General features: G+C 43.1%; 1 protein-coding gene across 1 annotated transcript in view; it reads right to left on the reverse strand.

Moving 5' to 3' along the window:
* Positions 1–10,806, reverse strand: part of LOC146510769 (uncharacterized) — a 98,819-nt gene extending 88,013 nt beyond the window's left edge. The window contains exons 1-2 of the mRNA XM_085173117.1: positions 9,557–10,806; positions 80–192 (exon numbers count right to left, since the gene is read on the reverse strand). Coding sequence (XP_085029243.1) covers positions 80–158 — 79 coding nt within the window. The 5' untranslated portion in view covers positions 159–192; positions 9,557–10,806. The remainder of the gene's footprint in view (positions 1–79; positions 193–9,556) is intronic.
* Positions 10,807–11,549: the final 743 nt, after the last annotated feature.

The raw sequence follows: 11,549 nt of genomic DNA on the forward strand, positions 1-11,549 counted from the left end.
AGACAAGTCATTACACTCAGGAGACTTAACAGGTCAGCTTTATGATCTGCTTTCATCCAAAGGTGCATGTCATCAGTACCTGCTCTCACATCTTCCTCCTCTGCAGCGTCCACTGTCGTCAGTAGTAAAATTACACTCCACACTGACCACAGCAACATGGCTCTGTAGGAGAACACCGCAGACCAGCCCAACCTGCATAAAACAAAAAGAAAATTTCTTAGGCAAACATTCTTTCACACCTATGAACAGATTACCATTAAATTATGACCTAAAATATGACCACGCCCCCAAAACACGTGCCAAAACCTGCTGAGGTATTAGCTCTACGAGCACTCTGTACGGCACAGAGCTAAAACGTTTCTCGACACTTTTGATTCCTGATGCAATCAGACAGCAGTTACAGGAGTAAATGAGCTCCCCTGAGGTGCTGAGTTATGAGAAGTAAAAATAAGAAGTAAACAACTGCACGGCAAAGTGCTGCAGCAGTTAAATGCACATGTTTGTGTGTGGAATGTGCAGAATTTCCTTACACAGAAAAGTCTTTGCATGCACAGTTATGGTCACACGTTTATATTCACGCACCGTGGATGTGGCTCTTCTTGTTCTTGTTCCAGAGTGGGAGGATTGTACAACATCTTTAATAACTTCGAATAAAAAAGAAATTAGGTGGGCGGATCTTTACTGAATTCCCTGGACTTCCCGGTATTCACACAAAGCAGGTCCATTCGATCCGTGGATACATGTTTATTTAGATATAAAGTTATAGTCGGAAAATGATTGAGTTGTGAGCTGAGCTGAGCCGTAATGAAAGCCAGTAAGAATAACTCTGTGTTTGCTCTGTAATCCAATGCAGTTACACACAGAAGCAGAAATAAATGCTCATAAATCAGCCAATCACTGCCGGTTTGGCCATAACAGCCCTGCTTTCTCCTTTTCCATTCCTCGTGCCACATCAAACACAACGAGGACACAATGACTCTGACTCTGTCACATTGTTTCTTCCTGTGTGAAAATATACGACAGTCATTGATGCTGTTTTTCACTCTGTTATCAGTTTGAATATTGTTCACAGTTTCTCAGATGTGGTGGAAACACGAGGAGGAAATGAGACTTCCTGTGTAGCTGAGGAGCCCCGAGCCTTTGGCTTAAAGAGACTTTCAAACCATGAAGCTGCTCATAATTGTCATAACTCACAGAGGGATTTCCCAGCCCAGGAACTAGAAACTATCAAAGCTCTCAGAGCATTGATTTGGTCTCTTTTTATGATTGGCAACAGGTCATTAGCTGTGTTTCAGAAGCACAGATCGGGAGGAGCTCACCACTCTGTGAAACACTACGTGGGTTTTAACAGTTAATCAGTGCGAGTTATCATTTCTAAATGATTGAAACCATATTCTGCATGTGCTGAAACAATACGGCTCACTTACAGTGGGGCAAAAAAGTATTTAGTCAGCCACCGCTTGTGCAAGTTCCCCCACTTAAAATGATGACAGAGGTCAGTAATTTGCACCAGAGGTACACTTCAACTGTGAGAGACAGAATGTGAAAAAAAAATCCATGAATTCACATGGTAGGATTTGTAAAGAATTTATTCGTAAATCAGGGTGGAAAATAAGTATTTGGTCAATAACAAAAATACAACTCAATACTTTGTAACATAACCTTTGTTGGCAATAACAGAGGTCAAACGTTTACTATAGGTCTTTACCAGGTTTGCACACACAGTAGCTGGTATTTTGGCCCATTCCTCCATGCAGATCTTCTCAAGAGCAGTGATGTTTTGGGGCTGTCGCCGAGCAACACGGACTTTCAACTCCCGCCACAGATTTTCTATGGGGTTGAGGTCTGGAGACTGGCTAGGCCACTCCAGGACTTTCAAATGCTTCTTACGGAGCCACTCCTTTGTTGCCCGGGCGGTGTGTTTTGGATCATTGTCATGTTGGAAGACCCAGCCTCGTTTCATCTTCAAAGTTCTCACTGATGGAAGGAGGTTTTGGCTCAAAATCTCACGATACTTGGCCCCATTCATTCTGTCCTTAACACGGATCAGTCGTCCTGTCCCCTTGGCAGAAAAACAGCCCCATAGCATGATGTTTCCACCCCCATGCTTCACAGTAGGTATGGTGTTCTTGGGATGCAACTCAGTATTCTTCTTCCTCCAAACACGACGAGTTGAGTTTATACCAAAAAGTTCTACTTTGGTTTCATCTGACCACATGACATTCTCCCAATCCTCTGCTGTATCATCCATGTGCTCTCTGGCAAACTTCAGACGGGCCTGGACATGCACTGGCTTCAGCAGCGGAACACGTCTGGCACTGCGGGATTTGATTCCCTGCCGTTGTAGTGTGTTACTGATGGTGACCTTTGTTACTTTGGTCCCAGCTCTCTGCGGGTCATTCACCAGGTCCCCCCGTGTGGTTCTGGGATCTTTGCTCACCGTTCTCATGATCATTTTGACCCCACGGGATGAGATCTTGCGTGGAGCCCCAGATCGAGGGAGATTATCAGTGGTCTTGTATGTCTTCCATTTTCTGATGATTGCTCCCACAGTTGATTTTTTCACACCAAGCTGCTTGCCTATTGTAGATTCACTCTTCCCAGTCTGGTGCAGGTCTACAATTCTTTTCCTGGTGTCCTTCGAAAGCTCTTTGGTCTTGGCCATGGCGGAGTTTGGAGTCTGACTGGTTGAGGCTGTGGACAGGTGTCTTTTATACAGATGATGAGGTCAAACAGGTGCCATTCATACAGGTAACGAGTGGGGGACAGAAAAGCTTCTTACAGAAGACGTTACAGGTCTGTGAGAGCCAGGGATTTTCCTTGTTTGAGGTGACCAAATACTTATTTTCCACCCTGATTTACGAATAAATTCTTTACAAATCCTACCATGTGAATTCATGGATTTTTTTTTTTCACATTCTGTCTCTCACAGTTGAAGTGTACCTCTGGTGCAAATTACTGACCTCTGTCATCATTTTAAGTGGGGGAACTTGCACAATCGGTGGCTGACTAAATACTTTTTTGCCCCACTGTATATGTGCTAAACTGGCTCCCTGCACAAAAACAACACCATTTTTCTCAAAATGAAACGTAAATACACACATTTTTATCTCAACTTGCTACTTCAAAGTAAATCAGTGTAGAAAAGCATTTAAGTGTCTGTGTACGCTTCATCGTCAGCACTTTGCCCTTTCTGTGCCACACATAGTGCACCAGGGACATGTGCAGGTTAGCCGTCCCTCCTCAGGCCAGCTGAAGCCAGCAGGACTCTTGTGAAAGAAACCTTTTCCTTTCTTACCCCACTGTCATCACGAAACTCACGACAAACAAAAAAGTACAGCACTTCCATTATGACATCATGTTGTTGCAGCTGCTGCTATTCCAGCCATCAGCTGGCTGCAATGAACCCACCTTGGGGAGCTCCCTGGTGAGCAGTCACCCTGCAGCCCTGCAGCACATTTAGCCTTTAAGGAGTAACTTGTCACTAAGCTGAAAAACTCTGTTTCATATCCGCTTTCACCTGCGTGTAACTAAATGTTTCACTGCTGTCACCGAGGTCAGTGTGTAGTCAGTACAGCATGAACGCAGCTGAGAAGTCAAACAGCTGGAGGTCAGCTAGAAGATATAACTGCTTTAAATGCTTCAGGGTTATTACACTCACTGGCTTTGTGTTTTCAGCTCGAGCTAAATCTGCTACCAGAGAAAATATGTCTTGAATCCATAACAGACACTGAGCACTAAAACATGTATGCAAGGACTCAGCCCACGTCCAGTGGACACACTGTGTTGTAATATGCAGCTGGTACATACTGCATGTGATATATGATGTGAGAACGAGAGCAGAGCGACTACATCTCTGTCTCTCCCTCTCCTCTGTCCCCTCTCTCCTCCTCCTCCTTCTCTGTGTTGTAAAATTCTTTTGTGACTTTTTTATTTCGTGCCACACCATGCAACACATGATGGAGCTTTCCCTGTTCTCATTCGGCAGCACAAACATGGCTCCACCGACCACAAGGCAGGGCCAGAGAAAATAACAACGTGAGCATTGCTGGGATGGGAAAGCAGAAACAGGCATGGCAGAGAAGGCTGCACTGTGCTGGCACAGGCTTTAAAGACAGGGGAGGATCAGCGGGCTGCAGAGAGCCACCACAACCTTTCTTTGACATGCTCCTCTCCCTGTAATGCTTGTTCTCCGAAATATTTTTAAACCAGAAACATCGAAAGAATAGGCAGTGTGAGCAAAAACCTGATAGGAATCACTAAGAATTGTTATTAAGTAACTTTTTTGTATTACTGCTTACATATTCCTCTCTACAAGATCAAACTGGTGAATAAATTTAAGTTAAATGGACATTTAAATGTAATATAAGTTATATGTAGGTAACATGGGTAGTAAGTTTGCTACAAGCTTGAAATGGGGAAACTCTATGTTTACTATAAAAGACCTGTATGTGTTTAGGAGCATGGTTTCAATTAAGAGCCACAGAAAAGATGAGCTGGGTGCTGTTTTTATCACTCGTGAGTTAATCAGGTTCATACGTGGAGTCCTCGAGCCACATATGAGATGCAGGCAAACATTTGCTTTGTGTAGTTTGGGTCTGTTGCCACTTTCAGAGTCACTGGAGATCAATAAAGGTTGTTGTGAATCATTATTGTTAACGATCATGAAACGTTTCTATTGTGTTGGGGAGGATCTCTTCCAGAATAATAATGCCTTCTTGTCCATTCTTGGTTTTTGTTTACACGGCTGACTGAACCAGGTTTTGGGACAATATGTCATGGAAAGACTTTATTTTGTTGGACAACAAATGACAACGTACCAGGTAAAAATATACCGTATGTTGTACTTTTCCAGCAAGAAATTACTATATCATTACTTTTAAAAATACTCAAGCAGATTTTTTTACAGCTCTTATTTGTGTTTGTTGCCCATAGCAGTGCGACTGAAAGTGCCAGATTTTATTACTGTATAGTTTAGATTAAAGTTGGTTAGCTTTATAGCTTGCTTGCTCATTTTATCTAGTAGACCAGCTGGTAGCTAGCTTCTGACTGATCTGAATGGTTGAAAAATTGCTAATCTGAGATGCTAATGTTCTTGTGAGTGGGAGGGACCAAGATGGCGCCGGTGTGTGAAGCTTGCCGTCTGTCACTGCCAGTGTTATGTTTGTTTGTTTTGATTTTATTGACTATTGTAATAAATGCCAACTCTCTCTTGGTGTATGATCGCCAAACCCTACTGGATCTCCGACCTTCTGCCAAAGGCTGGGCAAAGTGGAACCAAGCTGTATATAAAACTTTGCCCCCGCTAAATTCGGAGATCCCGGCTCACCTGTGCCGTGTTCCAGATCCACCACTCCGCCATAAGTGCCGTCGCCGGGCTCGCCGGGCTGGCTTCCTGGTGAAGCTGAAAGCTTCTTTAAGGTATTCTCTTAAGCCCTGATCCAGAAAACAAGGAGCGGTGCCAAACTTCTGTTTCTCTCGGCGATCGTTGGAACCTGTCTGTGCCTGGCTGGTACCTGTCATCGGCCTGGATGGGATGTTCCAGTCCCGAAAACCCTGCTCTCCTCGCCCCCGTCGGCGTGGTGTGAATCTGCGGAACCTGTGGCCTCTGTGTCGGGCTTCTAGGACGGCTAGCAACGGGGATCCGCCGCTTACCGCCAGGATTGGCCTGGTAAATGCTAGGTCCCTAGCAAACAAAACGTTTATCCTGAAGGATTCTTTCACATCCCGAGGACTGGATTTTCTCTGTGTGCGAAACGTGGCTGAGCGCCGGTGAGTGCAGCATCTTCTCAGATCTTCTACCTGGAGATTGCTGCTATTTTAATTCCCCACGTATGTTGGGCCGAGGAGGAGGAATAGTTACGATCATTTTAAATGTAAGCAGCTATCAACCCCGTCGTTCACCAGCTTTGAACTGTCTGTGTTTGAGTTGGGCTGCTCTCACACAGTGTTGTGTGCGCTGGTTTATCGGCCTCCAAAATACAATAAGGACTTTGTGAGTGACTTTGCTGCCAAAATATGATCGTGTTCTTATTGTTGGGGATTTTAATATTCACGTGTGTTGTCCTGATATGCCGATGGTGAAGGGCTTTTTAAACCTTATTGATTTGTTTAATCTGGTGCAATGTGTGACAGGTCCCACACATGGACGTGGACACACACTTGATCTGGTTTTGTCTCATGGTTTTTCTGTTTTTAACATAGAGATTTGTGATGCTGTGTTTTCTGACCACAGTCCTGTGATGTTTGAAGTTCCTCTTGCCTGTGCCTCAGTTAAACCTCGCGCTGCTGCTCAACGCCGTCGTGTTTTTAACTCCTCCACTGCTGAACACTTTTCAACAGTCTTTGACCAGATCTGTAAGATCCCGGATTTTTTATGCAGCCAGACTGAGGAACTGAGCTCATGGTTTTATTCTACCTGTCGGACTGCTTTGGACACTGTGGCTCCATTAAAAACCAGACGGCCTAAAACTAAATCTGAGCCCTGGCTGAACGACATGACCCGAGCTGTCAGGCGCGACTGCCGTCGAGCTGAGCGCAAGTGGAAAAAGGACAAACTAGAAGTGTCGTTCCAGATGCTGAAGGACTGTTGGCGCCAATATCAAAGAACTGTAAAAGATGCCAAAAGAAAACACTTATCTGACATTATTTTGTCAAACTGTCACAACCCGCGTGTTTTATTTAAAACTATTGACTCTGTTCTTAATGCACCTTATACTGACTGTATCGAGCCCTCATCAGATGCCTGTGAAAATCTTTTACACTTTTTTATTGAGAAGGTCTCCTCCACAAGGGCTCAAATCTCTCCTTGTGCTCATGACCTCTCAGTCTCTGTTTCCTGCTCTGCTGTCTTTGACAGGTTTGAGCCTGTGACTCCTTTTTAAAGGAGACTGTTGGTCATCTTAAGCCTGCAGGGTCTCCAAATGATGCTGTCCCTCCTCGACTTTTAAAAGAGGTGTTACCTACAGTTGGTCCTTTGGTTCTTGAGCTGGTAAACCATAGTCTGATGTCAGGTGTTGTCCCTAAAGATTTTAAACATGCAGTAGTCAAACCCCTGATTAAAAAACCTGCTCTTGATCCTACGGTTCTTGCAAACTACAGGCCTATCTCCAAACTACCTTTTCTTTCCAAAATTCTGGAAAAGGTAGTTTACAGCCAAATAATGGCCTTCCTGGAAAAGCAAAATGTTTTAGAGGTTTTCCAATCTGGTTTTAAACCCTTTCATAGCACTGAATCAGCCCTTTTAAAAGTTTTTAATGACATATTTCTAGCGACTGATGCTGGGGACTGTGTTGTTCTTGTGCTTTTAGATTTGACAGCTGCGTTTGATACAGTGGATTATGCCATTTTATTCTCTCGTTTGGAGCACTGGGTGGGCATTAGGGGCACAGCACTGGAGTGGCTCAGGTCCTACTTGGCGGGGCGAACTTTTTGTGTCAGCCTTGGTGACTATGTGTCATCCTCCGCTCCCCTCTCGTGTGGTGTCCCACAGGGCTCAGTTCTAGGCCCCCTCCTCTTCTCTTTATATCTGCTTCCTCTTGGTTCTGTACTGAGAAAGCACGGCATTCCTTTCCACTTTTATGCTGATGACTGTCAGATCTATGTCCCTCTAAAGAAAAAAGGCAGATACCTTACACAGCCATTACTTCAGTGTCTCGATGACATTGAGGCTTGGATGTCTGTTAACTTTTTAAAATTCAATGATAAAAAGACAGAGGTGATGGTTTTTGGTAGCCCCACTGAGACCCCCAATGTGTATGTAGATTCCCTGGCACAGTATGTTAAGCCAACTGTCACAAACCTGGGGGTCAAAGTGGACTGTGATCTGAAGCTTGATAATCAGATAAAAGCAGTGGTAAAATCTAGCTTCTTTCACCTCAGGCAGCTGCAAAAAATAAAGCCAATTCTTTCACGGCAGCACTTTGAGACAGTGATCCACGCCTTCGTTAGCACTCGGCTGGATTACTGTAATGCACTTTATATTGGGGTCAGCACATTATATATTAGTCATCTACAGAGGGTGCAAAATGCCGCAGCTCGTCTTTTAACTGGCACTCGAAAGTTTGAGCACATTTCCCCTGTTTTAGCTTCACATCACTGGCTGCCCATTTCTTTTAGGATTCATTTTAAAATTACTTTATTTACTTTTAAAGCTCTCCATGGCCTAGCCCCATCTTATCTCTCTGAGCTAAGCACCGTAGCTTACCAAAGTCGTACTAAAACATTTTTTGACAGATTGCTGAGCGCTGTGTTCCACATAAAATCGGTTCGCGGCCATCAAGCACAACCAGAATTCATACATAAGGCGCGCTGTCAGCTTTTGAGAAAATGAAAGGATTTTAGGCTGTGCAGCGCCTCTGGGCTGCATGGCGTTAGCGTGGTTAGCTCGTTAGCGTGGTTAGCTAGCTAACACGTTGATGGCGTCCAGCCCCACACACGGGGCGATGCGCAGTAACTCGTTAACGGAGATTTGCCGTGTCCATCTTGTCTCTGCCTGCAGGTGAAGCGATGGGGGAGGAGGGGGAGTTGTGTTCAGTGAAGGAGAGGCGAGGCCGAGTAACGTTGTGTAAAGAGAAAAGTGGACGAAAGAGAGGCAAATTTGCGGCTCCACAAGTATAATTATAACGTAACATAGACTATATCGATATAAAGGATATTGTCACATCTTATATCTCGTATAAAAATATATCGATATTTTTAAAAACTCGATATATCGCCCAGCTCTAGTACCCAGGACTGGGCGTAAACTTAGAGGAGATCGTGCTTTTGCTGTAGCAGCTCCAAAACTGTGGAACGAGCTTCCTTTAGAGATTAGACAGGCCAGTTCTTTATCTGTTTTTAAGTCCCTCTTGAAAACCCACCTTTTTACCCTGGCCTTTGACACCACGTGAGATGTTGGTTTTTTATTTTTTTATTTTTAGTTGTTTTTAGGTGATTCAATGCTGTTTTATATTGTTTTTGTTTCAATATAGGGCTGTTTTAATTTTATGTTTTATGTGTTTTACTTATTTATTTTGCTGTTTTCTGTTATTCTATTGTTTTAACTTATTTTCTGTACAGCACTTTGTTCCTGTGCTGGGTATTTTAAAGTGCTCTATAAATAAAATTGGATTGGATTGGATTTTTATTGTGATAATTAAGATGTATAACCAGTGTTGGGAAGGTTACTTTTAAAATGTATTCCATTACAGATTACATGCCCCGAAATGTATTCTGTAACGTATTCTGTTACGTTACTCAATGAGAGTAACGTATTCTGAATACTTTGGATTACTTAATATATTATCATGCTGTTTACAACTACATGAATGTACTATTGCTGTGATTTATTACTGTTACTGAAGGTCCGCGGCTCCGAACCGTAGTAAAGGGACCTCTGGCTAATACGGCGGGTTCTGTGTTGGGCTCGTAGCTGAAAACTAGCTTTACTTTGTTGTCTGGGTCAACTTTGCTAGCAGAGACAGAGAGAGGCGTTGAAAGGCTGCTCCAACAGAACTTATTGTTTCAGAGGAAAACACGAACACGGTGTACAGTCGAGTCTTAATAGCTTACTTACAACTGGGCTCGTCAGGCTCTCTTCTTGGCTGCAGTGGTTATTATTATATTTACATGCTTCCAGCTCCCGTTTCTGCTCGATGACAGCTCGTACTTTTCCTTTTTCTCCCTCCCTCGCTCACAGACACATAACGTGTATGGCAGTCCATTCTCCCTGCAGCACGGACTACACTGCCCATGATGCTACATTCTTTAGAGCTATACCTGTAGCATTCTGCCTGTTAGCTTAGCACAACAACAACAAAAAGGCCTCTCTCACCCAGGAAACACAGAGAGAGAGAGTGTCACCCTGTAACCATGGCAACCATAACGCTGCTGCCTGGAACAACAGAACGTAGCTGTCAAACAAAACCCAAACAGTCCTGACCCGCCACAATATGAAACAGGGAAGTACCGCCGTGTAATCCATTTATTTCAACAAAGTAACTGTATTCTAAATACCACCTTTTTAAACGGTAACTGTAACGGAATACAGTTACTCATATTTTGTATTTTAAATAGGTAACGGCGGTACATGTATTCCGTTACTCCCCAACACTGTGTATAAGCAGACATAAGTAAAAATGTAAAAATTCAACACTGGTCTTAACTGGGATTTTGCACCCTGAATAGTAAATATATCGTGGCTTTCACAGATACTGACTCTGAATCGACTGAAGCTTTGAAGGGTGCTTATACTTTTCACCCACTACACAGTGAGCAGCTTTTATTTTCTGCAACATTATCAGGCCACGTTAGTAAAGAAAAAACATGCCCAATTGAATAATTGACCATGTTGATCATTTAAAGGCCCAAATATATTTATTCAGGTCTTCTCACTGTCCGCTATATCAGTGGTCCCCAACCCCCGGGCCTCGGACCGGTACCGGGCCGCAAGAGTTGAGGTTCAGGTGTGAAATGTATAGTTTTCAGGGTTTTTATCGGTTTTCAGCGTTATTTTGTTATCGTTTTTATCGTTAACTCGGTTTTCCTGGGTCTTTTCACGTGTGTTATGAATAAATCTTCTCTTTTTTGGTACCGGTACTAGTTTTATTTTGTTGTATTTATCCGCGACACCTTAAAGGCCGGTCCATGAAAATATTGTCGGGCATAAAAGGGTTGGAGACCGCTGCTCTATATGTGAAGGTGGGAGAGTTACCTCGTTATCACTTTTTATATCATGGAATTGTGTGAGTGCAGAGCTGTAAGCAAACACCGAATCTTTACTTAAGGAAAGGAAAAAGACATAATGTTACCTTAAAATGTTAAACTATTCAATATTAACTTTAATATTTACTATAATTCAATAGCACTTTCACAGGGAGAAAAAACCATAGTAATGTCAGCTACATTCCATTTAGTGCATGCTAATTCACTGTCATGTCTCATGAGGCTTAATGGAGACACTTAATGGGAATAAGTCTCTATTATACCTCTGCTTTCCCCATGCTGATGTGCAAAAATATGAAAAAGGTCTACAGAGTGAGGCTAGTTTATCTGTCCAAATGAGAGCTTCATCTGACCCGCAGACTGAAGCTACACACTGAGTTATGTGTGCATTATACTTGTAGTTATATTGTTTATTGTAACATTAGACATTGAGTCCTGGTAATTTTAACTGCAGCAATCATATTTTCTGTGAATGTGCTGATAAAACTGGAATTGATGGTTTGAATGCAAACACATAAAGTCTCACAGCTGCATCATGAATGTGTAAGCGTGTTCAGTTGTATAGCATCCTGGATAAAGATGGAAAACTGTGATTAATGTGGAGGCAGTGGCTGTAATAGTAGAAATGAGTCCTGCCTCTTTGAGCCTGTGCAGAAGCGTGTGCTAATTACAGCGTTAGTGCACCACATGCGCCGGAGTAGCTGCTGCTTTTAGCCTCATGTCAGGCTGCTGCTAGCCCCCTATGCTAACTGCTAACATGTTGAAAGTATAAAGTATCCTTTTTGTGGATGTTTCATCCTTATGTGTGAATACTAAGCATCTGCTGTACAAATTTCTTTTTCAGA

Source organism: Neolamprologus multifasciatus, chromosome 9, assembly GCF_963576455.1.
Source record: "Neolamprologus multifasciatus chromosome 9, fNeoMul1.2, whole genome shotgun sequence".
Taxonomy (NCBI): Eukaryota; Metazoa; Chordata; class Actinopteri; order Cichliformes; family Cichlidae; genus Neolamprologus; species Neolamprologus multifasciatus.